At 53.5% G+C, this 22,979-nt stretch overlaps 3 protein-coding genes across 14 annotated transcripts; 1 reads left to right on the forward strand and 2 right to left on the reverse strand.

Moving 5' to 3' along the window:
• Positions 1-420: 420 nt before the first annotated feature.
• Positions 421-2,905, reverse strand: Hirip3 (HIRA interacting protein 3). 3 transcript variants are annotated; one of them, XM_041666193.1, is made up of 6 exons: positions 2,772-2,905; positions 2,573-2,693; positions 1,272-2,125; positions 1,029-1,197; positions 851-949; positions 421-779 (listed from the first exon to the last, which is right to left on the reverse strand). In XM_041666193.1, exons 3-6 carry the CDS (start codon positions 1,977-1,979, stop codon positions 616-618), a joined length of 1,140 nt encoding a protein of 379 aa, XP_041522127.1. In that variant the 5' UTR covers positions 1,980-2,125; positions 2,573-2,693; positions 2,772-2,905; the 3' UTR covers positions 421-615. The 3 variants fall into 3 exon arrangements, with proteins under 3 accessions (XP_041522127.1, XP_041522125.1, XP_041522126.1); XM_041666191.1 differs by having other exon boundaries at positions 2,374-2,693; XM_041666192.1 differs by lacking the exon at positions 2,772-2,905 and adding an exon at positions 2,374-2,482 and having other exon boundaries at positions 2,573-2,735.
• Positions 2,906-3,328: 423 nt separating this feature from the next.
• Ino80e (INO80 complex subunit E) lies at positions 3,329-13,971 on the forward strand. 4 transcript variants are annotated; one of them, XM_041666205.1, is made up of 8 exons: positions 3,329-3,586; positions 3,745-3,815; positions 4,005-4,057; positions 7,969-8,047; positions 8,136-8,247; positions 8,611-8,727; positions 11,971-12,062; positions 12,576-12,700. In XM_041666205.1, the coding sequence occupies exons 1-7, from the start codon at positions 3,506-3,508 to the stop codon at positions 12,040-12,042; spliced, it is 585 nt and encodes a 194-aa protein (XP_041522139.1). In that variant the 5' UTR covers positions 3,329-3,505; the 3' UTR covers positions 12,043-12,062; positions 12,576-12,700. The 4 variants fall into 4 exon arrangements, with proteins under 4 accessions (XP_041522139.1, XP_041522135.1, XP_041522136.1 ...); XM_041666201.1 differs by lacking the exon at positions 11,971-12,062 and having other exon boundaries at positions 12,576-13,971; XM_041666202.1 differs by lacking the exon at positions 11,971-12,062 and having other exon boundaries at positions 8,662-8,727; positions 12,576-13,971.
• Doc2a (double C2 domain alpha) lies at positions 13,517-18,424 on the reverse strand. 7 transcript variants are annotated; one of them, XM_041666198.1, is made up of 11 exons: positions 18,284-18,424; positions 17,008-17,356; positions 16,544-16,623; positions 16,301-16,375; positions 16,080-16,189; positions 14,493-14,619; positions 14,355-14,414; positions 14,104-14,267; positions 13,937-14,018; positions 13,751-13,847; positions 13,517-13,663 (listed from the first exon to the last, which is right to left on the reverse strand). In XM_041666198.1, the coding sequence occupies exons 2-11, from the start codon at positions 17,273-17,275 to the stop codon at positions 13,518-13,520; spliced, it is 1,209 nt and encodes a 402-aa protein (XP_041522132.1). In that variant the 5' UTR covers positions 17,276-17,356; positions 18,284-18,424; the 3' UTR covers position 13,517. The 7 variants fall into 7 exon arrangements, with proteins under 7 accessions (XP_041522132.1, XP_041522128.1, XP_041522133.1 ...); XM_041666194.1 differs by lacking the exon at positions 18,284-18,424 and adding an exon at positions 18,039-18,167; XM_041666199.1 differs by lacking the exon at positions 18,284-18,424 and adding an exon at positions 18,039-18,161 and having other exon boundaries at positions 17,008-17,288.
• Positions 18,425-22,979: the final 4,555 nt, after the last annotated feature.

The following is a 22,979-nucleotide window of genomic DNA, read 5'->3' on the forward strand; positions in this document are numbered from 1 at the left end:
AGCTTCTCAGAAAATCTTGGTACAGAAACTCCCCAGCAGCCCCATGTCTGTTTCTGACTAGATGCCTGCCTGGACACGGAATTCTGCAGAGGTTTGTCATGCTCTGATTGGTCAGTGGTATCTTCTATGCCTACCTCTTGAAGGCTAAAAGTCCCTGGCAGTGTGGGGAAAGAAGATGAACTGAGCGGGGGGTGGGGGAGGTGAGTGGGTGCTGGGATTGAGACCAGGCCTTGGTTGATGTTAGGCGTATATTCTACCATTAGGCTTCGTGTTGGTCAGGCCAGTTTGACTAGAGACTTGGTTGCACTGAAAGGACAACTGTGTCCTCCGATACAGCCTGGCAGGCCAGGGGCTGGGGCAACTGGGAATCCATAAGAGACTACTAGCTATATCCCAAAAGATAGGGCATGAGAGTTGGGGTCTAGTTCAGATGAAGTAATTACAAACATTACTTTATTGACTCTAAAAACACAAACCCCCAAACCTTAGAGAACATAAAATTGAATACTGTGCCAACAACTTAGGTCCTTGGGGCTATAGTATCTTTTTAAGAGACTGCTTCGGTGCCACAGGCTCTTTGTATAGCAGGACAGGGTCCCTGCTGGAGCATGGAGTTCAGCTACTCTCACCATCGCTGCTAATGATGCCCCGCATATGGGACCAGTCTGGAGGTGCTTGGCGTGGTCGCTCCTCTTCTGAATCCAGGGTTCGGCTATAAAGCTCCCCTGGGGCGATTCCTTCCCCAGAAGGGTTCCAGGCGTTACTTCTTCGTGGTCGGCCTGGGGAGTGGGGGAAGAAAATTAATTATCTGACCCCAGCCTCTTCCTTTCCTGAAGAGAAAATTACTTACCCGAACTGCTGATGATATTGGCAACATCCAAGGAAGCCACCTCAGCTGCCTCTTCTCGCTGCTCCTTCAGGGCCCGACACTTCTCCAAGGAAGGATTGCCTGGAGCAGAAGTGGCTCATGAGCTTCTCTTCCCCAGTGCCCACGCCCTCCTGCAGCTCTTGGGCACATCCAGTCTCACCCTTCATGCCCAGCGCTTCCAGCTCAGTCCTGAGGACACTAAGGCGCTCCTTGTGGGAGCGACAGGACCCCAGGAGCTTCTTGTAGTTCCGATGGGCACCACAAGCCCGAATATAACGCTTTAGTCTCACCACAGCTGGATGGTCCTCTCCACAGCGTCGAGACCTAGCCTAGTAAAGGAAATTGCAGCTGAAGGCCCAGCCTTTCCCCTGGTGGAGGCCACCCACCTGGTATACCCTCTCACCTTCTGGCTCGTGTGTTCTGGACTTGAGTCTGATGAGGAAGAAGAATTTCGTGCTTTGCCTTTCTTGGAGCTCTTCTTGGAGGAGCGGTTCTTCCTCTCCTCTTTGGTGCTCTCTCCTGCCTGGGAGTCACTCCCTTCCCTCTCCACATCACTCTCCCCATTACTGCTGTCTCGCCTGCCTCGCGTGCCTGTCTCTGTAGTGTCCTGAGCAGCTGCTGACTCCTGCGTGCTGCTCTCACCGTCCTCGCTGCTGGCACTCTGCTTTTTGCTCTCAGTCTGGGACCCGGCCTTGCTCCTGTTTTCCTCCCCTTCCTCCCCACTGCTGTCCCCACTACTTACTGCCCCCTTTCCCTTCTCTTCCTCACTGTCTCCCACGCCTCGAGTTCGCCTCCCAGCCCGGCTTTTCTGCTTAGAGCTCATTCTCTTCCCTTTGTTGCTCCTCTGTCTGGGTTCCCTGTGCTCTTTCTTCTTGGCTAGGGTCTCCTCGTCACTGTCGTCACTTTCCTTGTGGCGTTTAGCACCTGTTCTTTCCCCCATCTTTGCTCTACCCTGCATAGCTTCTTCTTCACTACTTCCACTTTCTTCCCTAACCTGCTGCTCAGTGGCTGAAGCCTTTCTTGGTGCTTGCTCATTCTTGGTCCCAGCTTTCGTTTTAGCCCCAGCCTTCTGCTCTTTTCCCCCATCCTCCTCAGTGCTCTCTGATCCCATCTTGGCCGCCAGGTCTGTTTGCTGTTCTTCATCTGTGCTCTCAACTGCTTTCTTTACAGCTCTCCTCGAACATGACTTCTCCTTGGTTGTGCTGTTCTTTGTTGGACGTCCTGAGCAGTCTGGACTGGATGGTGTAGAGCTGGAGTCTGGAATATGGGGACAGGGCTAGGATAGGTTCCTCCTGCTCCTTACATTTAGGATAGGGTACCTTTAGCTCTACTCTGGTTAGGAGTGAAGGACAGCAGGGAGCACCAAGGCGTGTATGGTTCCACCTGGTCCCTGCCTCCCTGACCCTCATTTACTGCCGTGCAATGTAATACATGCACCCTGCCTTATCAATAAACCAATGATGCTGTAGTCAAACACAGATAAATGCAGGGGAGAAGGCACTAACCTGACTCTGAATTGAAGCGGAACCTTTTTGCCTCTGGGTCACTGCTGGGAGCAGGAGACCTCTTCACTTTGATCAAGTCTAGCTTTCCTTCCCTGGTACCAGCATCCGCCTGTGGGTGCAGCATGAGGGCAAACCGAACCAAGGTCCCAACCCCTCAGCAACAAACCCTGTCTCTCCTGGCCCAGGCTCACGCCCACACCTGCATCTTCAGCAGCTCCTCCTCCACCAGCCGCTTCAACGCCTGCTTCTCCTCAGGTTCAAGGTGATCCTGGCCCACGTGGGTCAGAAATTGCTGTCGCACGACGGCGTGCGTAACCGTGCTGCAAAGACACGTGTCAAGACAGAGTCCCAATCCGACTCCTGCCCTTTCCAATCCAGACTCTTAATACCCTATGCACCTGAGGTCAGGGGAACCTCAGAAGAAGCTGCGCGTGAATTCCAGCATCTCGTCTCCCGGCGCCATTTTGCGCCACCGGGGATTGGTAGCTCCCGCCTTTTTTCTTCCGGGCCGCCTTCAGTGAGTTTGACAGCAGTTTGCGCACGCGCAGTGACGCCACTCCTGAGGGGCGGGACCGTTGGACCTCCGCCGTTCAAGCGCTGGGACGGAGAACTTTGCCAGATCTTGCTTTCCCTAAAGCAGTTGGTGGGTCTCGAGGTTTCTGCTCTTTGATAAAACTACTTATTAAAATTCTCATTAGAAGCCGAATTCGCCGCCGGAAATCTCTGGCTGTAACGTTATCAACTCTTCACGCTGCTCTGTGGTCAGGATATCCAAGTCAGGTCTCTGTTGTTTAGGAAGGCAGAAGGGAATGGGTATCCTCGCCAACACAATGCATTTCTGGTTATCTTTTATGGCTCCCAATCTTTAGTCAGTTTAGAATCAACCGCCCTTCAGCGTCCGGCTCCTCTGTGACCTCAGCGCACCGCGAAGCCATTGGAAGCGGCGTAGCTTTCAGGTCTTTCCCTGGACGACCGGCGGTGTGATTACGCGCTCTGCGCGCTGAGCACGCCGGGAGTTGTAGTTCGCTTCGTACAGCGGTGCCAAGTCTCCGGAAGTGGAAGTGTAAGAGGCCGGGCCGATTTGGCTCTGGGTAGCGGGACTCCACACTGGGGCGATACTCCCAGGCGGGTCATGAACGGACCAGCGGACGGCGAAGTGGACTACAAAAAGAAATACAGGAACCTGAAGCGGAAGCTTAAGTTTCTCATTTACGTGAGTGCTGGTGTGAGGAGGTTGTGGAGTGGGAGGCCTAGCGCTGAGAGGACCTCAGTTTACCCATGTGGTAAAGGGGGTAGGTAGGAAGAGATGTCTTTGGGTTCTGGGCATTTTACTGGTTGCTCTTGGCTCAGCACCTGCCCTGTCTGATACAGGAACACGAGTGCTTCCAGGAGGAGCTCAGGAAGGCACAGAGGAAATTGCTGAAGGTTTCCCGGGACAAGAGGTAAGGCTTCTTGAGGGACAAGAGCGATGCTACGCCTAGGGAATCCTCCTCCTGGCTCCATCCTGAAGTAGGACCACAAATGCATATCCTCCTAGGAGGATCCAGTGGGCCTTCTAGGAGGAACTAGATAGATATCTTGCCGGAGAACATTACTAAAATGAGAATAATTCTCTTTTCCACTTCTCCCAGTTTCCTTCTAGATCGACTTCTGCAGTATGAGAATGTGGATGAAGATTCTTCCGGTGAGCAAAGTCATGAACATTTGCAGGAAGACATGAGATACTGGTGCTTTAAACAAATTGTGCCTGGTCCATCCTCCTAGGATGTGGAGCTGGTGCAATCCCTTCAATAGTTTTGGTTGTTTTTTGTATTTTTTTTTTTTTCGAGAAAGGGTTTCTCTGTAGCTTTGGCGCTTATCTTGCAACTAACTCTTGTTGTAGATCAGCCTTAAACTCACAGAGATCCGCCTGCCTCAGCTTCCTGAGTGCGGGGATTAAAGGCGTGTGCCACCACCCGACCCTCCAGTAGTTCTTAATTAAGTCTTATTGTTTACCCTCTGCTGCTGCTTGCCTTCCTCCTTTTTTCCTCCTTCTTTTCTCTCTCTCTCTCTCTCTCTCTCCTTCCTTCCTTTCCTTCCTTCTTTCTCCCTTTTCTCTTTTTTTCCTTTCTTTTCTCTGTGTAGCCTTGGCTGTCCTGGAACTCACTCTGTAGACCAGGCTGGCCTCGAACTCATAGAGCCCCACCTGCCTCTGCCTCCCAGGTGCTGGAATTAAAGGCATGCAGCTGATAATGAGAGTTTGATAAAAAGTAAAACAGGATTAAAGGGTAATAATTACAGTATAACAGAAGTTGATAAATTTCCTTTGCAAAGGATCAAGAAAATATTTTTGGTTTTCTAAAATATTGTCTCTGAAACAAACCTCATAGTTCACATGAAAGCGGCCATAGCCAGCATATTAATTAACAAAATGCCTGTTTTATTAGAACTTTATTTGTGAACATTGAATTTTATGTAGTTTCATAACATTTTTGACATTTTTTTGAAGTGTATTTTTTGTTTGTAGCTTTTGTTGGTCCCAAACTCACAGTCCTCCCTCAGCTCCCCAGTGCGGGATTTCATGCTTGTGCCACCACCACCTCCTCCTCCACACACATCACCCCTGCCCCCCACCGCTCAGACACCACTACCTCCTCCACACACATCACCCCTGCCCCCCACCACTCAGACACCACCACCTCCTCCACACACCTCACCCCTGCCCCCCACCACTCAGACACCACCACCTCCTCCACACACATCACCCCTGCCCCCACCACCACCACCTCCTCCACACACATCACCCCTGCCCCCCACCACTCAGACACCACTACCTCCTCCTCCACCACACACATCACCCCTGCCCCCCACCACTCAGACACCACTACCTCCTCCTCCACCACACACATCACCCCTGCCCCCCACCACTCAGACACCACCACCTCCTCCTCCACACACATCACCCCTGCCCCCACCACTCAGACACCACCACCTCCTCCTCCACCACACACATCACCCCTGCCCCCCACCACTCAGACACCACCACCTCCTCCTCCACCACACACATCACCCCTGCCCCCCACCACTCAGACACCACCACCTCCTCCTCCACACACATCACCCCTGCCCCCACCACTCAGACACCACCACCTCCTCCTCCACCACACACATCACCCCTGCCCCCCACCACTCAGACACCACCACCTCCTCCTCCACCACACACATCACCCCTGCCCCCCACCACTCAGACACCACCTCCTCCTCCTCCACCACACACATCACCCCTGCCCCCCAGCCAGCTTCTGTTTTTTCAAAGATGTTTTAAGTGTATGGGTGTTTTGCCTGCATTTATGTGTCCTATGTATATGCAGTCCCTGTGGAGGCCAGAAGAGGGCACCAGATCTCTTAAAAAACGAGTTATAAATGGTTGTGATCAGTGAGGACTCCGAATTGTTCCCAGTTTCTCTGGACAAGAAGCCAGTGCTCTTAGCTACTGAGCCTTTTCTCCAGCCCCTCAACCAGCTTCTTTTGATATGACTCACTGAGCAAAGACACTTGAGTTCAGTCCCCAGCACCCACAATGAAGGAAAGAATGACTCTTAGGTTGTTCACTGAACCCCACATACATGCTCTCCTATACACACAAATAAGTAAATCTAATTTTTTTATATTTAAAAAAAAGCAACCTAGTTACTTTAAAAAAGAGGGTGGGGAGTAAAAAGCAAGACATTGTATCTTGGCCTTTAATCCCACCCCTTCTTAGGAGGTAGAGGCAGGAAGACCAGAAATTCAAAGCCAGCTTCAGCTACATAATACCTGTCTCTATTACAGAGAGCCTAACAGACAACATCCAGCGGTGCTAGAGACATTCCAGCTTGTAAATCACAAGTGTGATGTCTGAATTGTGTGTGGATGAGAGAGAACAGTTAAGGGTTTAGGAATTAGGATCAGTTCCACCTGTGAAGACACAGCTCGAGCTTTCCGGGTGGAAACTGATGAGAGGAGGCCAGGTTGGTGTGCACCAAGGAACAGAAACAGGTTGATCTTTCTCCAAGACAGGCTTGCTCTTTGTAGCCCTGGCTGTCCTGGAACTGCCTCTGTATACCAGTCTGGTCTCAAATGCTAGGATTAAAGGTGTGTGCCACCACCAGTGCACAGCTCAACTTGAATATTTATTTTTTTTAAATATTTATTTATTATGTATACAATATTCTGTCTGTGTGTATGTCTGCAGGCCAGGAGAGGGCACCAGACCTCATTACAGATGATTGTGAGCCACCATGTGGTTACTGGGAATTGAACTCAGGATCTTTGGAAGAGCAGGCAATGCTTTTATCCACTGAGCCATCTCTCCAGCCCCACTTGATTATTTTTTAACAATTAACTTTAAATTGCAACCAGAGAACTAAAGAGATGGCCCTGTAGTTTAGAGCACCTCCTGCTCTTGGAAAGGACCTGGGTTCAGTTCCCAGCACCTGCATGGCAGCTCACAGCCACCTCACTCTATTCCAGGAAGTTGAATGCCACCTTCTGACTCCCTCAGGCTTCGGCATGCACCTGGTGCACATACATACACTCACGCAAACATCTAAGTAAGAATGTTATATTAGGGACGCAATAGCAGGAAGATCTCTGAGTTCAAGGCCAGGGATACACATATACTGAGACTGTATCTCACATATAAATTAAGGATTTGAGTAAGAAATAACATATATCACTTACAATGATCAGTAAGTGAAAGGCGAGCCTTCTAGGAAGAAGACTGAGCTAGGAAATAGATGTGGAAGAATGAGGGCCTGCCGCTGTGGAGGCCAGGATTGCAGTTCTGAAGTAAATTAACTAGCCCACGTGCAGGAGGTCCTGCACTTAGTCCTTACTTAGTCTTCCTTAAGGTAGACTGAAGACAGATATAAGAACCTGCTAGAACATGTGGACAGAGTTATTCAATTGTGTTGACCAGTAGGGGCGGTGAGTGGTGAGATGGCAAAGTGGGGGATTTTGACATGTTGGTGGCCTGAACTTGTGGCAGTTGGAATGTGGAGCAGAGAAAGAAAATATAGTTTTGAGGGGTGTTTGTTTGTTGTTGTTGTTTTTGGTTGGGCATTTCTTTTCTTTTCGAGACAGGGTTTCTCTGTGTAGCAGCTCTGACTGTCCTGGAACTCACTTTGTAGACCATGCTGGGCTTGAACTCAGATCTTCCTGCTATTGCCTTCCTAATATAATCCGCTGCCTCCGTCTTCTAAGTGCTGATATTAAAGATGTGCGCCACGCCCCCGGCTTGAGGGGTGTTTTAGCAGGTCTCTGAATAAAGCTGAAAGTTCCTTAGAGCATGTGAAAGGGTGGCCTAAGATGGTCACAGATCCCAGACCTGCATTCGGGCCCATTCATACCTTCTGAGCTCGGTGAGGCCATCTGGAAAGCAGAGGTCATGTGCTTGTCTTCCCCTTCTGAGCTTAAAAAGACCAGGAGAGTATCTAGGAGCCTGTATGTGGTGTGTGTTGGCTAATGTGCCCTGGAGGTTCTAAGTAGGGAATGGGTGTGAGAGCCAAGGGACGCTCAGAATCACATGCTCTGTATTCTCGGGGTCACAGCCCCACTGACCAGCCCTCCCCACAGATTCAGATGCCACTGCCTCTTCAGATAACAGTGAGACCGAGGGGACGCCCAAGTTGTCTGACACACCAGCCCCCAAGAGGTAAGAAGGAGCCGTAATTGTCCAGAGTAGGGGTTGGGGATCTGGGCTTTCCAGCTGCCTCTGACCCTTCTTCCTATCCCTTCTCCAGGAAGAGAAGCCCTCCGATGGGCGGTGCCCCATCCCCTTCCAGCCTCTCCTTGCCTACTTCAACAGGATTTCCGCTGCAGACTTCTGGGGCCCCGTCCCCATACCTGAGTTCGGTGAGTTGGGATCAAGACCAGGAAGTAGTGCATGCACTACCGTGCCTGGGAAAACAGTGGGCATCATTTGGGCAAAGGGGCTAGGTCTCAGGGCGAGGCTTCCCAACTCAGGATGTTTCCACATGTGGCCAGCAAGTAGTCTTTGGAGGGTGTGAGTCAGGCTGCCTACATCTCTCCTGGGTAGGACTAGGGGCAAACCCAGGACACAGTCCTGCTGCTGTCCCTCCCCTCTGTTCTCAGGAGCCTGGGAGCCACACTCATCAGCATCTCTTGTTTTTCCATTCTCCTGTGTACATTTCCGCCCTTCACCCCTCACCTTTACCTACTCCATTTCCCATCTCCATCTTCCTACTCCCACCTCAGCTGGCTTCTCCCCCTTACCCCCCATTCCCTTCTGACTACCTGGCCCTGCAGCTGCCTGAGCCCAGCCCCCTGAGGCCCAAGCTGGAGAAACGGCCCCGCCTACCCCGGAAACTCAAGGTACCCTGACGTGGGGACTCTAGGGAGGGGCCACAAAGGCAGGATATCCACCTGAAGGAAGCTTAAGACTAGAGGGTGTGCACAGAGACTTTGGGTGTTTTGTTTGAGAAAGGGCCTCTTGTAGGTAGTAGATGACTTTGAACTGTTGGTCCTCCTGCTTCCACGTTCCAGGAGCTAGGATTACAGGCATGTGCACCACATCTGGTTCACACAGTGCTGACTTGAGCCCAGTGCTTCGTGCGTGTTAGGCACACACTGTACCAGCTGGGCTGTATCCCCAGCCTGATATCCAAAATTTGAAAGATTGGTTTGAAATGCTAAGACTCGGTCCAAGGCTCAACCCTGAAGGGCAGAGCAGAGGAGCTCCCAAGTTAGGCTGCTTGAGGTTCTGCCTCACAGCCCGACTCTGAGCAAGCCCTGCAGCATGGCTGGAGTGAAACACGTTTGTACATAGTCCTGTTGGAGCTGGGCAGGACTGTGGTGTGTAGAGTCCCGGCTCCCCTAGTTCAGATCAGTGTGACTTTGACAGGGGATCCTAGGCTCAGAGTGATGAAACAGGGAAATGAGCAGATGGCCATGGAGCACCTCCTGTGCCGAGAGCCTCTCTGCCCTGCTGCCGCTCGTGACAAACAGGGAGCCAGACCCTGTAACCCTGTACTGAGCTCCTGCTCTGTCTGCAGAATGGGCAGAAGGTAAATAAGGTGGATTGGCCCCAGCAGAGAAAATGAGGACAGTGGCAGGACTTTGAAGGTAGATTATCTAGGGTGCTGCTGAGTGGGTACAGGAAGGACACTGTGAGTGTGCTTGTTGAAAGACAAGGGGGAACACAGCATGCTGGCACACGTCTTTAGGCCCACTCAGCCTCCTGGGAGTCAGAGGCAGATGAATCCCTGTGTGTTCAAGTCCAGCCTGGTCTGTAAAGTGAGTTCCAGGCCAGCCAAGGCTACATAATGAAGTTGTATTTCAAACAAGAAAAAGAAAAGGGGGGGAGGGCTGGGCAGGTGGTCAGAGACCTGGTGCCTGAGGGAAGCACATAGTACCCTGAGGTGAAAGAGAGACAGGAGTGAGAGCCACTTGGGCAGGCTAAGCAGGGCAGGATGTAGTTCCGCTTGCATTGTAGACACATGGACAACATGGCTGTGTGGAAATAGGCCTGGAGTAGTCAGGATGGTGGGAAGGAAGGGCCTTCAAGAGACCCAGAAGAGCTCCATGGTTCCATGTCAAAGACGGGCTGCAGGGTTTCCCCAGGTTAACTGTGAGAGGGAGAAGGGAGCCCAGAAGGACTCCAGGGCTCTCTTCCCTGAGCAGTGAAGAAGTAGGGGGCAGTGTGTCTGGGATGAGGATGAGGATGATGGAGGAGCTGATTTTAAAGGAGAGATGAAGAACCGGCCTTGGGCCTGTTGAGAAGGCGTCTGCAAGTGGTAACTGGACTGCGGCCTGTGTGAGCTGAGTCTCTAGGGCTGCATCACTGGTGAAGGGAAGAGGCCGACCATGAAGCCCCGGGAGTGATGAAAACTGAGCCAAAGATGAAGGAAGGTGGGAATGGCCATCACTGTACCAGGCTAACCAGCTCTCGGTGCTCTGACACCACAAGCAGAATCAGAGGTTGTATTTATTAGTGGCTAAGAGTGGGGATTCTGCTTGGCCTAGTGGTGTGCACCTTTAATCCCAACTCTTGGGAGGCAGAGACAGACTGTATGAGTCTAAGGCTGTCCTGCTCTCCATAGTGAATTCTAGGCCAGCCAGGGCTATAGCCTCAGAGAGAGAGGGGCTGGGCAGGCAGGAGAAACCATGGAAGGATGGATTGTAGGGCTGGAGAGATGACTCAGCAGTTTGGATCATTCGCTGCTCTTCCAGGGGACCCACGTTCAGTAGTTCACACCAAACAGCTCACAACCTCCTGTACCTCTAGTTTCTGGGGGTTAAGTATGAACTCAGGGGACTAGGCATGTGACTCAGTAGCAGTGCTTGCCTGACATTTTCAAGGCCCTAAGTTTGATCTCTGGTACTGGAGGAAACGGTGGGACAATAATACACACTGGCCTTTCCTGAGAGGTTTTGCTTCTTGCCTTCAGGACAGGTGGGAGAAAACAGCTCAGCAATTTAGGGTAGGTAAGGTTTGGGTGTTTAGTGTGGGTTGATAGGGAAAGACTTGAGTCAACTGCCTTAGGTGGGGCATGGGAGGATCCAGGAAGGGCTGATGCTGGAGCATGGGGTAGTTCCAGCTGAGGTGGCATGGGAGTGTCACTCAACTCTTCTCAGTCTAAATGAGTGAGAACATAGCCGAGCCAGCACTTGGGCCCCGGCAGCCCATAGAGCCACACTGACTGCTCTTGGTCATACTGAGGAAATACTGGCTAGGGTAGTTCCTGGGGAGCAAGGTGGTGATGCAGAGGGGGGCCAGCAGAGGCCTGGTCCTCATGACGCATGTCATCTCTGGCACATGGGGTTGTCTTGGTTACTTTCCTATTGCTATGACACCATGACCAAGGCGATCTGTAGAGTCCATGATGCTGGGCAGGGGGCAGGGGGCAGCGGGAGGAGAGATGGAGAATGAGAGCATCTGAGCTGAGAACAGTGAGGGCTTTTGAAAAGTCAAAGCTCACCTCCAATGACACGCCTCCTCCAGCAAGGCCAACTTCTTCATTCTATAAAATTTCAACAGCTGGGGATCAAGTATTCAAACATTAGAGCCTCTGGGGGGCAGCATTCTCATTCAGATCACCACAGGGGTCCCGGTTCTTCCCAGAGCTGGCCCTCCAGTCCGCATCCCTGTTTCCTGAGGCCTTGCCTACTCTAGCACCGTCACATGACCCCACAAACAGGTAAGGGTCTGGAAGCAATCAGGAGGCCACGGGAGACCACACAGACATCGTTTGCTACCCCAGTCCCAGGGGCACCTTGGGCCTGTCCAGTGAGGACTAGCGTTTTGTCCCTTTAACTTCCCTTTCCAGGGTGGTCCTATAAAGTAGAGATTATTGATAGAAGTTACCTGGGCATGATAGGTGTTCAGTTTGTGCCCACGACATGTGAGCTGTCACAACATGCAGAGAGCTCTCTTGAGGGAGGATGTGTGAGGACCTGGCAGGGTGGGCAGGGCAGAGCAGAGGCCCCAGCTCAGAGGACAAAGCATGACCTTGACAAATGGAGCAGGGTCAGCGTGTTAGGAACACCTCACTTGTCAACCTGAGGGTAGCCAGGGCCCTCAGGCAGAGGAGTGACATGCTCAGGTTTGTGTTCTAGAGTGATCACTCTGGCTGCAGTGTGGAGGAGGAGCTGGATCTGGGAGAGGCTGAAGGCAGGGAATCCAGTTAGGAGGCTGGTACCTAGACCAGGTGAGCTGAGAGGAGGGCCTGACCCAGGCCGGTGACTGCTGGGGTCCCAAGGAGGGGCTCATCCACAATGCCATAGAAGCTGGGGAACAGAGCTACTGCTTAGGCTTCTGGCTCAGGTAGCCTGTGATGCCTACCATGAAACAGTGAATCCCACAGGAGGAGGAGGGAAAGCTGACCAATGGTGGCAGGTGATACCCAAGGTGCCCAGAGGCAGGAGGAGGAAGGCACTCTGAGCTAGTCCTGAATCTGGCTTTAACCGCTGGCACAGAGCAACCATGGTGCTTTGCTAGCAAGGAAGGAGCCCAGCTTTTCTGTCAGGCTCCCTGTGAGACCCCCTCACCCATCCCCATCATGCCTCCAACACTGCCCCTCACCCAGGCACTTCACGGCTTGAGACTGAGGGGCTGCGGTGGGGCTGCCCTCACCCCTCGAGCTGCCTTTCAGTGGGTGTTGTGCAGCTGCCTAGTGCCAGTGCATCTGACAAGTCCTCCTTGTGTCTCTCCCCTGCTGCAGATGGCTGTAGGACCCCCTGACTGCCCTGTGGGTGGGCCACTGGCCTTCCCTGCCAGGGGTTCTGGGGCCAGTGTTGGGGCAGCCCTGACCCCCCTGCCTCCTCCCAAGATGCCCCCACACACGATCCTGAGCACCGTCCCTCAGCAGATGTTCAGCGACGCAGGCAGCGGGGATGACGCCCTGGACGGAGACGACGACCTGGTAATCGACATCCCGGAGTAGCCGCCATGACCTGCCAAGCCCCGCACAACACACGCGAGCGAGCCCACTTCTTCAAGAGATGTTTATTGATGCCCAGTTGCCATGCTTCGGCCACTGACACAATCAGAAAAGGCGTAAACATGCACAAATGTCCCCGAGGAAGGTGGCAGGGGCCCTGCCCTCACATCCCAGCCCCATCCAGGGAACAGTTATTTAAATGAGTGGCCAAGAGGATCTGCCACATCTTAGGGAGCAGAGACCCTGTGGAGGCCACCCCTTTAGAAGAGCAGCTGAACAGGGCTGGGACTTTTTAAAGAAGGCTCTGTATTAAAGGGCTGGCTCTTTCTTTCCTTGTTCTTTCCTCCTTTGGAAATGTCCTCCTCTAATCTCCCCTAATCCGACCTCCTCCCTGTGCAGCAGGGGGCCGGGCAGCCTGGAGAGGCCAAGAGAGGAGTAGCAGGATGGGGTAGGGGCACTGGCAGGACACCCCACATGGCCCCGTGCGTGGGGGTTGCATATTTGCGGTAACAGCAAGTCAGGCAGGAGAAAGTTTGCATATGTGAAATAGCTCTCCATGGTCCCTCACAAGAAGACAGACCCACGGTCACAGAGACTCACAAAAATAAGACAGGTAGTGTGGGGCAGGGGGCATCCCACCCCATGTAAACGTGCAACACACTCGTGCGAAGGTTGGGTACTGGACCCGGCCCCAAGGGCCTGTGCTGGGCAGCTACTGTCTGCTCAGGCCAAAGGGAAAGCCCCTGCTGCTGGGGGCAGCTCGCTGGTCAGGGTGTGCCAGCGCTCCAGGGCTGTATCGGGTTGATGTAAACAGTCACTCCAGTGTTTCTGCGCTTCTCCCCGGGCTCCTGGCCCCAGAGACACACCACCTAGAGAACAGCCAAGGCAGGCAGACCCAATCAGTGCCCATTCTCCTGCCCCACTTCCCTCGGCACCTGGTGGGCCCCTCCACTCACCGATGAAGTCGTTGGATTTGCCAATGTCGTAGTCCCAGACTGTGACTTCCAGGGTCTTGGTGGCCAGAGTGGAGAGTTCCATCTCATAGAAGAACTCCTGAGAACAAGGCGGGCAGTGCTCTCTGTCAGGCCTTCTGACCACATCCCCACCTCCAGCCCATCTTCACTTCTCCTTGTCATGTTTACCTCATTAAATTCTGGGTTTAATGTCTTCTTCTTTACACATGTTTTATGCTTGGATTTCTTATCCACATCTGGTCTCAAGTACCTAGGGAGAGAGGGGAACCATGAAGTTAGGGACAGGCTAAGCCCCAGAGCAGTCAAGCTGGGGTCAGGCTTAGGCAAAGGCTCACGTCTTCACATAAGGGTCAGAGTAGCCGTTAACATCCATGGCAGCCAGGTGGGCACAGCGAACAATGCCCACCAGCAGCCCGTGCCGCCTGGAGCTGTAGCTGAGGCTCAGCAGGATGCGCCCACGCTCTTCCAGCAGCCCAGGTCCCTGCTCTGCCTGCTCTAGCTGCCAGAAAAGGAGGCAGGGGTCAGAGGTCAGTCTAGGGCCTCTCCCACCTCCCACCGAGACAGGGTTTTCAAGGATGTGCCTCACCTCCTTTAGGTAACAGGAAATGCCCCTCAGTGCTGCAGACATTGAAGAGGGTGAAGGAAGCTGAGGGGGCAAAGACAAGGTTCTGGCAAGCTGACCTCTCCAGGTCCCCTCCCCCATACCCATTAGCCCCACACGGACCGGGACCTGGCGCTCAAGGCAGATGTTAAAATGCTTCTTCTGTGAAGGCTTGAGGCGGCGGAGGGGCACTCGGATCTCCCCGATAAACTCATTGTGGCTCAGCTTGTCCTCGTCACAGACAGAGATCCTGGCGGGGAACTACAGGGTCAGGGCCCCTGGGTATCTGAGCCCTACTCCAGAGGGAGAAAGGGGTCCTTGGACCAGTCCCAGCTCTGCCCTAAGTTTGTCACCTCATCTGTAAAATGGGTGGAGGCTTGAGAGGGGCAATTGGGTCTGCCCTGCCTGCACTGAGCTGTCTTGTACCCATCAAGAATTACCCAGCTGGACAGGAAGTCCTCACAGCTTCCATAACTCCCATTCCCCACCTGGGGACAGGTGCCAGCTGAACCCCACGGGGTGTGGCCACAGGCACAGTGGTAGAGTCCCCTGTGGGTGTTTAGCTGCTTTACACAGCCAAGGACTGCTGACAGACTTGGGTGCCCTGCTCTTTCCTGCTGGAGCAGGGAGCCAGCCTGTCCCAGACACAGCAGTACAGGCTTAAGGGGTGAGTAGCTATGGTTTGAAGGTGTGTTGACATTCCAGCCCTGCCCATTAGCAGGTCACCTGACTGCCCATTTGTAAAGTGGGGGTAGAGCATACCCATTTTCTGAAATGCTCCCTAAGCCGGGTGGTGGTGGTGGCGCACACCTTTAATTCCAGCACTCAGGAGGTAGAGGCAGGCAGATCTCTGTGAGTGTGAGGCCAGCCTGGTCTACAGAGCGAGTTCCAGGACAGCCGAGGCTACACAGAGAAACCCTGTCTCAAAAAAATCAAACCAAACCAAAATGTTCCCTAATAATGGGCTATGGTGGCACACTGCGAGCATAGCACTCAGAAGGCTGAGGCAGAGAGATCTGAGTTCAAGAGCAGCCTGGGCTGACCCTGTTGAAACCAAAGCCGCGTTCTGCAACCATGAGGCTTCCTCGTCTACCCTGAGGAGCACAAGACCAATTTTGCTGCTTCTGCCTTTGTCTCTCCCACCTCTGATATCCAAGGTGGGCTTGGTAGAAGAACCCTGATAACAATGGTGAGAAACCCTCTGTGGTTCCCTATTACCCAAGAATAAAGGACAAGGTCTCTCCGGACCTGCACTCGGCTGACGTGCTCCTCTTTGAGGTACTTCTCACACCTAGGGTGACAGGGCAAGCTCCCTGACCTGAAGACTTTCCTCCTCAGAGAAAGTAGGTAGCAGCTTGAGGTGTGAAGGTCTGACTAAAGCCAAGGGCTCTGGGGATGGGTCTTGGAGCGCAGAGAAACCTTTTCAGGGGCAGGTTTGGGGTTGAGCCTCAGAGGAAAGATTGAGGTGGGCAGAGGAAGCCATGAGCACAGGCAGCACCAGAGACTTCTGGTAAGGTCTTCAGCTGCCAAACCAACAATCCTGTGCTAGAGGACCAGAGGACAATTGGGCCGCTGCGGAGGGGGCTTGGCAGCCACTGGTTATCATGGGGTGTCAGCAAAACAAGCTTAATGGGACACGGGGAGACTGACCAACAAAAGGTTCCAATGACAGCTATCCCTGAGGTGCTGGCCTGGAGGAAAAGCCCTCACCTGAGCACCTTGTGTGTGATGTCATCGTCCGTGATTCCGCTGTACGTCAGCTCCTCGTTCCACACAGGGTTCAGTGTGTTCCTCTGGGTTTTAGTTTTTAGCTTATTGGCCTGTGGCATGGGGGACAAAGGGCTCTGACTCATGGACCTTGGGGCCCCAAAGGCTGCAGGTGGGGGCTGGGAGGGACCCATAAGTCAAACCAATGCTGGAAGGAGACATACCTTGCAGGCTCCCGGCAGGAGGTGCAGTTTGACATAGGGATCAGCCAGGCCATTGAAATCCATGGGCTTGAGGCCCTGCAGGATATGTGCAAAGGGGGCTTTAGACTCCCAAGCCTTCCTCCCTCCTCCTGCAGGACTGGATCCCCACAGAGTACAGTTCCAGAGATGCAGGAATCTGCTCTGGTTGGGGGAAAATGCAGCCCCCCACCCTAGGGTAACAGCCCAGGAAGAAAGGAAGCGCACCTTGGCCCTGAGGATTCGACAGTGCAGAGTGCAGGAAGCCTGGTCATAGAGAAGGTCGAATTCTAGAGTGCCCAGGGCAGCTGCAGAAAAGGGAAGAGAAGAGGGAGAAGGTAGTGTGTTTTTGGTCCAAGTCCAGGGTGTGAGACCTAGTGGCTAGAAGACCGTGTCCACATCTCTGCTGGCCTGCCAGTGTGTGTGTGTGTGCAAGAGGCTGAGCAGCCATGTGCATGCCTGCGTCTGGGTCCCTGGCTCGGCCGCAACTGACTGTGTGGGTGGTGGAGAGTCTCAGCAGAAATATTGAATATTGAGCCTTGCTGAAGCTGTAATCCGTACCCAGACTGCAGCTGTGGTGGCAGGACTGTCCCCCCTCCTCCCCACCCTCCACACACACACACACACACACACACACACACACACTCGGGAGGCTGCTCCCTTCCACAAGCCCGCTGAGCCCCCAGACTCACTGGTATCATCCGAGTCGTAGCTGTCTACCTCAGCTCCATCATCGGGTGTGGTGGCCCCAAGGAGAGCCGCAGGGGGGGCCAGAGCCAGAGGGGTCAAATGGGCTGGGGCATCCCCGCAGCCCCTGCTGCCAGCGGCCTCTGGTCCTGGCCCCCTGCGAGGGAAGTAGTCCGAGATCTGGCGGATGGGCCTGATGGGTCCAGGACACACGTTGATGGCCATGTGCTCCTGGATGTTGATGGTCATGCGGTCGCCCCTGCGGCCCCTCATGCAGCACCTCTGGCTGGGAGACGGAGACGGGTGCAGGGCTGGAGTGGCTGGCTGGGGTCTGGAGAAACCTCACTGCCCACCCTGGATGTCAAGGGAGAGGTGATCTGTGCTAGCTGGTGGGCAGGCGGGAGGCCTGGCTTCACAAGGGGCTGGCTGGGTTGCCAGATCAGTCCTGGCAGACAGGTCGTGACTCCCCTTAGCATTGCCCCACTACCTGTACATTGTCTCTCTGTCACCTTCCCAGGACTTTCCTCTCATTCTAGACTCCCCCTCTGTTCCCATCCCCTCAAACCCCACAGCTCCCCCTCCTTTGCTGCTCTGAGGCTCTGGCCATCTTCTCCATCAGGCGCGGGTCTGGCCAGGCTGTCACCCACCTCTGCTTGTCTTCGCTCAGCCCAAGCTTCTGCCTGCCTACCTAGTCCCTAACCCGGGCCAAGGTTTTTTCCTCCTCTCACCCTCACCCGCGCTCCCCTGGCCGGCCTAGCCCCTGCACCTGTCCCTGGGCCTCCAACAGGTGCCCGGCACGGGCGGCCCGCGGGCTCAGGCTGGGCGGCAGCGGCGACTGCGGCGTGGCGGGCGAGGACCGAGCGACAGGCGGCGCGGGGCGGGAGTGGCGGGAGCTGCCGCGGGCGGCCGGGAGGGGCGCGGGGCGCAGAGGGCCAGGCAAGGGCCCCAGAGCGCACGCGAGTGCACACCCGACACGTGTGCTCGCGCTCACACCCGCCCGTGCTCCTCGAGCCAGCTCACACGCGTGCACACTCACCCGAGAACTTGGCGTGCACCTCCGCGAGAGGCGCCCGGTGTTCCCCAGCTCCTCCCGGGAGACCCAGGCCCCCGCCCCGCCGCGCAGCCCTGGCGCCTCCCGCTGCCCCGCCTCTCGCCTTCTCTGGCTCCCAGGGCTCCAGGGCCCGACCACCCGGCCTAGTTGCCATAGCGACGCTGGTTCTCACGCACACCCCCAACCCACAAAGCACCCGAGGGGGGAAGAGAAGAGGGCAGCTGTCCTACCCCTCGGTGTCCGTGGGCGTGGCTTAGAGATCCGCAGTGACCTAGGGACCCGCCAGGGAAGGAGGGACCTGCCTGCCGCTACAGCTGCGCTGGGGAAACCTCTTTCGAAGGAGACTGGTTTCCCCACGCCTGCTTCCTTCTCGTAACCGTAACCCAAACCAGCCCCTAGCACCCGATCTCTTTACCTCCTGCCGCCATCTGCTATCTCCAGTTCTGTCCCTCAAGCGGGGAGGACCTCAGGGCTTGAACCTGCAGTCAGGAAGAGTCTGCACCGCACTGCTTCCCGCCTCACCCTAGTAGGCGTTTTTTACTACTGAGTCTAGATAGGCAGGCCAGGTTGGCCTTGAACTCCTGACCTCCTGCCTCTTTGGGGTTACAGAAAGGTGCTACCACCGGAGTCTTCAATCCTAATCTTTGATCATCTTGTGTCCGAAACTTGCCTCCTGGAAAGACCAAGTCCTCCGAGAGGTCCTTCAAGCCAGGAACTCCCTGCCCACCTCAGGCCGGCAACATGCAACCTGCGGTTTCAAAGGACGCCTCCCGCCCTAGCTCTCTGGGCCTTTGGGTCCTCTGTTCCTGAGAACTGCACTTTCCAGGTCATTCCAAGTCACCTGTCCCTAGCACAACCACCTTCCTTTCCCTTTTCCCTTTAGCCTAAAGATCCCCCAGACTCAGCCCTGATGACAGTTGTGTCTGCCTGTTGACGAACTGTCTCCCATCAGCCCTGGAGTTGTCGCAGTGAAAATGGGCTGATTCATCTCTGAGTCCCAAGTGGTCCAGACTGGGCCTGACATGAAGTCAGCCTCGCTAAATACTGGGACTCAATAGAGAAATTCTGCTGCCCAAAAAGCTTAACGCTGACTAACTGTACCCTTGAAGACAGCCGACAGTGTGTGCTTGGTGTGCAACAGCTGATCCCCAGCACCGAATAAAGAAGATAATATGGTAAATGCTACCTGTAAGTGTTATGTGTTCGTGTTTTAAAACTTTTTTTTTTCTTGGTTTTTCGAGACAGGGTTTCTCTGTGGTTTTGGAGCCTGTCCTGGAACTAGCTCTTGTAGACCAGGCTGGTCTCGAACTCACAAAGATCTGCCTGCCTCTGCCTCCCAAGTGCTGGGATTAAAGGCGTGCGCCACCACTGCCCGGCTTTTGTGTTTTAAAACTTTTTTTTTTTTTTTTTTTTTTTTGGTTTTTCGAAACAGGGTTTCTCTGTGGCTTTGGAGCCTGTCCTGGAACTAGCTCTGTAGACCAGGCTGGTCTCGAACTCACAGAGATCCGCCTACCTCTGCCTCCCGAGTGCTGGGATTAAAGGCGTGCGCCACCATCGCCCGGCTGTTTTAAAACTTTTTAAAGGAGTACTATAAAGTCAAATTATATAACACAACACCCGTCACCTATCAAATGCCAGCACAAGTGACCCTTCTGCGGCAGCTGCTCTGGCATTGGCTGCCAAGATCATAAACACACATACTCCTTGACCTGGAAGGTCCAGCTCTTTGACCTTATCCTGTGCATACTAGGTGATATGCAAAATAATAGAAGTAGAAGATTCTTCCCTACAGCTTCTGAAAAGGAAACAAATGGAATGTTCATGCAAGAGAGACTGGTCAATTAGCTATGACATAATTTCCTATATCAAAATAGTATGCAGCCATGAAAAAGGAGGCAGTAAGTATATAGGTAGATAGATAGATAAGTAGATAGATAGATAGATAGATAGATAGATCTATCATACACACACACACACACACACACACACACACACAGATTCATCTTCACAATCTCATTCCTTAAACCGAGATGCAGAGTCAGAGCCGCACACGTGGAAAATGCTGCCATTTGGTGAGGAAAGACCTTACACATGTTTAATTGTGCATGTATTGTTTCCAGAGAACTGCACAAGAAAATGGTAACTATGGTGACTGCTGGAGAATGAGGCTGCTGGGGAGCAGGAAAGGGCAAGCATAGGAAAGACTTAGCCTCCAACATGCAACTTTCCACATGTTTTTTCTTGTTGAGTCAGGGTCTCACTGTGTAGCCCTGGCTGACCTGGAACTCACCATGTAAACCAGGCTGGCCTCCGTTATCTGCCTGCCCCTGCCGTCAAGCACTGGGATTAAAGATAGATGCCATTTGAATGCTTCTAAATTGTGCCACGTGCATGTTACCTCTTCGAAGAGCATACACATTTGAGGACGTGAGATAACTCAAATGACAGTGGCACGTGCCACATGAGCCTGGGATGGCTTCCAGGAGTTCGCAAGGTCGAGGAAAGAGAGAATTCCTACAAGTTTCCCTTTGACCTCTACACATGGGCCATGGCACATGCTGGTACACACAGACACAAATCAGTATATACTAAAAAGTTTTAAATTTGTTCATTTGTGTATACAAGACCAGACCCAGGGCCTTGTATAGACAAAGTGTGTATTCTTCCACTGAGCTATAGCTCCCAGACTAAAGTGATAAGATTTTCAAGCAGCCACAAGGTCCTTTCGTAACTCTCCAGGGTAAAGAAGGAAGCGAGAAGCCAGGCCTGCAGGCACATGCCTGCAATCCCAGTACTTGAGAGGCAGAGGCAGAAAGGTCGTCCATGAGTTCCAGACCAGCCAGAACTATAGAGCAAGGGGCGGGAGGTCAAGGGCAGTAAGGGGAAGAGTGTGATCCGTGAGTCCACCACTGCTGTCTTCTCATGGTACACAGCTTGGAACCATCCCAGCATACCTTGCAAAGGCTCCCCCAAAGGCAGGAGCCCAGGAGCATGGCAGACAGTAATGAGCCTTACCGATTCAGAGTAGGAAAGCTCTGTCCCCCACACACTTATGTCCCGTTCCCCTGTCATTTCTTGAGTACTTTCTAGGCAGCAACCTCCAGCCTCACAGCCCTTTAGGGAGACAAACACACAGGTGATTCCAGCAAGCGAGGTGGGCAGAAGGGTGAAGGATGGCCCCCGAGCCTGAGTGCCTCAGGGCCCCCTTCCTGCGGGAAATGTGTCAACCTGCATTTCTAAGATGAGGCATGAACTGGATCTGGAGGGGAGTTGGGGTGGCTTAAGCAAGGTCTGAGAGCGTCTGGAAGGCAGTCATGAACAGTAGATATGGAGGGCATGCCTGTGATCCCAGCACTCAGGAGGCGAAGGCAGGAACCCAACCCTGAAGCCGGCCTGGGCTATGAAACACAATCCTATCTCAGAAAAAGTTAATCAGTCAATTGAAAAGAACTTAGAATATAAAGAGTGGCCTGAAACCAGTGTGGCTAGAAGCTTGAAGGATGGGAAATGGGATGAACAGGTAGACAGGCTGGCGGGGAAGCTCTCACACAGGAGGTTTTCGTGTAGCGTGTTGGGTTGGAATGGTTCCTGCTGAACGGTTGAAGTTGGGTCTTAGGAGGCAGGAAGCGGTGTAGCTTTACCAGAACAGGAGGGAAACCTGGAGAGGGAGGTTTCTGCCTTGCCTTGCCCTCCTCCTACCCCTTCCTGCCCCTTCCTCTTCATCCCCCCACCCCACTTCTTTGAAACAGAATCTTGGTATACATCCCAGGCTGGTTGGGATCCCTGATTGTCAACCTCTTCTACCTTGGATTGCAGCTGTAAGCCACATCTACACAGAGAAGCTTCCTGTCAGAAATGGCACCGGCAGATGCTCACCTGGGGACTGTCAGGTAAGAAGGAAGACCTTAGATAATTCTCGGGTTCCCGGTCTAGGGGAATCATGGAAGCACTGGTTGAGATGGAGAGAGAGGAGCAGGCTTGGAGAAAGAGAATCGAGAGCTTTGTGTAGGGTTATGGCACTCAAGATGTTTTTCGACACAGAGACATAAAGCAGGAAGTTGGGTATAGGAGTCTGGAGCGCTGAGGAGAGGTCTGGGCTAGAAATATACATTTGTGAGTCATCAGTATATAGATGGTATTTAAAGCCGTGAGAATGGATGAGATCACCTAGGGAGAGGGAATATACATGGAAAGAGAAGGCCAAGGCCCAGCCAACCAGAGGAGTGGGGGGGGAGGACTAGTGAGGGTGAGGGACAGGGCACCCTGCTGAGACGCAAAATAAAAAGGGAAGTAACCTCCACTGGTGGACATCAGCAAAGGGGCGCTAGTGAGGCCAGTGGAGAGCAGAACGCCCCTCAGGGGGACTGAGGGTGTGCAGGTAGCAGGTGCCTGCCAGTCCTGTAAGGTGTCTCTCTCCCAAAGCAAGGCGCACCTGTGAGCTGTTTCTCAGGCTCCCACAAGGCAGAAATTGCCCATCCCTCCCTCCTTCCTTTCTCTCCCTCCCTCCTTCCTTTCTCTTCCTCTCTCCTTCCTTTCTCTCCCTCCCTCCCTCCTTCCTTCCCCTCCCTCCTTCCCTTCCTCCTTCCTTTCTCTCCCTCCCTCCCTCCTTCCCTCCCTCCCTCCTCACATGTTGGTGTGTGCCATGGGGATGGATGTGGAAGGACAGCCTCACATATCTGCCTCATCTTCTGCTTTGAGACAAGGTCTCTTTCTCTACTTTCCCCAGCTGGCCAGAGAGCTTCCAAGAAGTTTCTGGCCCCATCCCTGTCCTCTCGTCTCCAAGTAGAAGGGCTGGGGTTATATGTGCGCACTTCTGTATGGATTCTGAGGATTTTGTTTTGTGTTTTGAGCCAGTGTCATCTCATTATATATCCCTGGCTGTCCTGGAACTCACAAAGATCCTCCTGCCTCTGCCTTTCTGCCTCT

This window comes from Microtus oregoni, unplaced genomic scaffold, assembly GCF_018167655.1.
Source record: "Microtus oregoni isolate MIOR12 unplaced genomic scaffold, Mior012 000016F_ref0000370, whole genome shotgun sequence".
In the NCBI taxonomy this organism is placed as follows: Eukaryota; Metazoa; Chordata; class Mammalia; order Rodentia; family Cricetidae; genus Microtus; species Microtus oregoni.

Bases quoted from the DNA above. Each gene is read 5' to 3' on its own strand.
- Ino80e (XM_041666201.1), top strand. From the start codon at position 3,506: ATGAACGGACCAGCGGACGGCGAAGTGGACTACAAAAAGAAATACAGG. The intron at 3,816-4,004 runs GTAAGGCTTCTT...CACTTCTCCCAG, and splicing joins AAGGTTTCCCGGGACAAGAG to TTTCCTTCTAGATCGACTTC. The intron at 8,728-12,575 runs GTACCCTGACGT...CCCCTGCTGCAG, and splicing joins GCCTACCCCGGAAACTCAAG to ATGGCTGTAGGACCCCCTGA.
- Hirip3 (XM_041666191.1), bottom strand. From the start codon at position 2,497: ATGCTGCACCCACAGGCGGATGCTGGTACCAGGGAAGGAAAGCTAGAC. The intron at 2,126-2,373 runs GTTAGTGCCTTC...CCCATATTCCAG, and splicing joins CCGCTTCAATTCAGAGTCAG to ACTCCAGCTCTACACCATCC. The intron at 1,198-1,271 runs GTGAGAGGGTAT...TTCCTTTACTAG, and splicing joins CAGAACACACGAGCCAGAAG to GCTAGGTCTCGACGCTGTGG.
- Doc2a (XM_041666198.1), bottom strand. From the start codon at position 17,275: ATGAGGGGCCGCAGGGGCGACCGCATGACCATCAACATCCAGGAGCAC. The intron at 14,620-16,079 runs GTGAGGGCTTTT...GTTCCCCGCCAG, and splicing joins ATCACACACAAGGTGCTCAG to GATCTCTGTCTGTGACGAGG. The intron at 14,268-14,354 runs GTGAGGCACATC...CTTTTCTGGCAG, and splicing joins TTTCCTGTTACCTAAAGGAG to CTAGAGCAGGCAGAGCAGGG.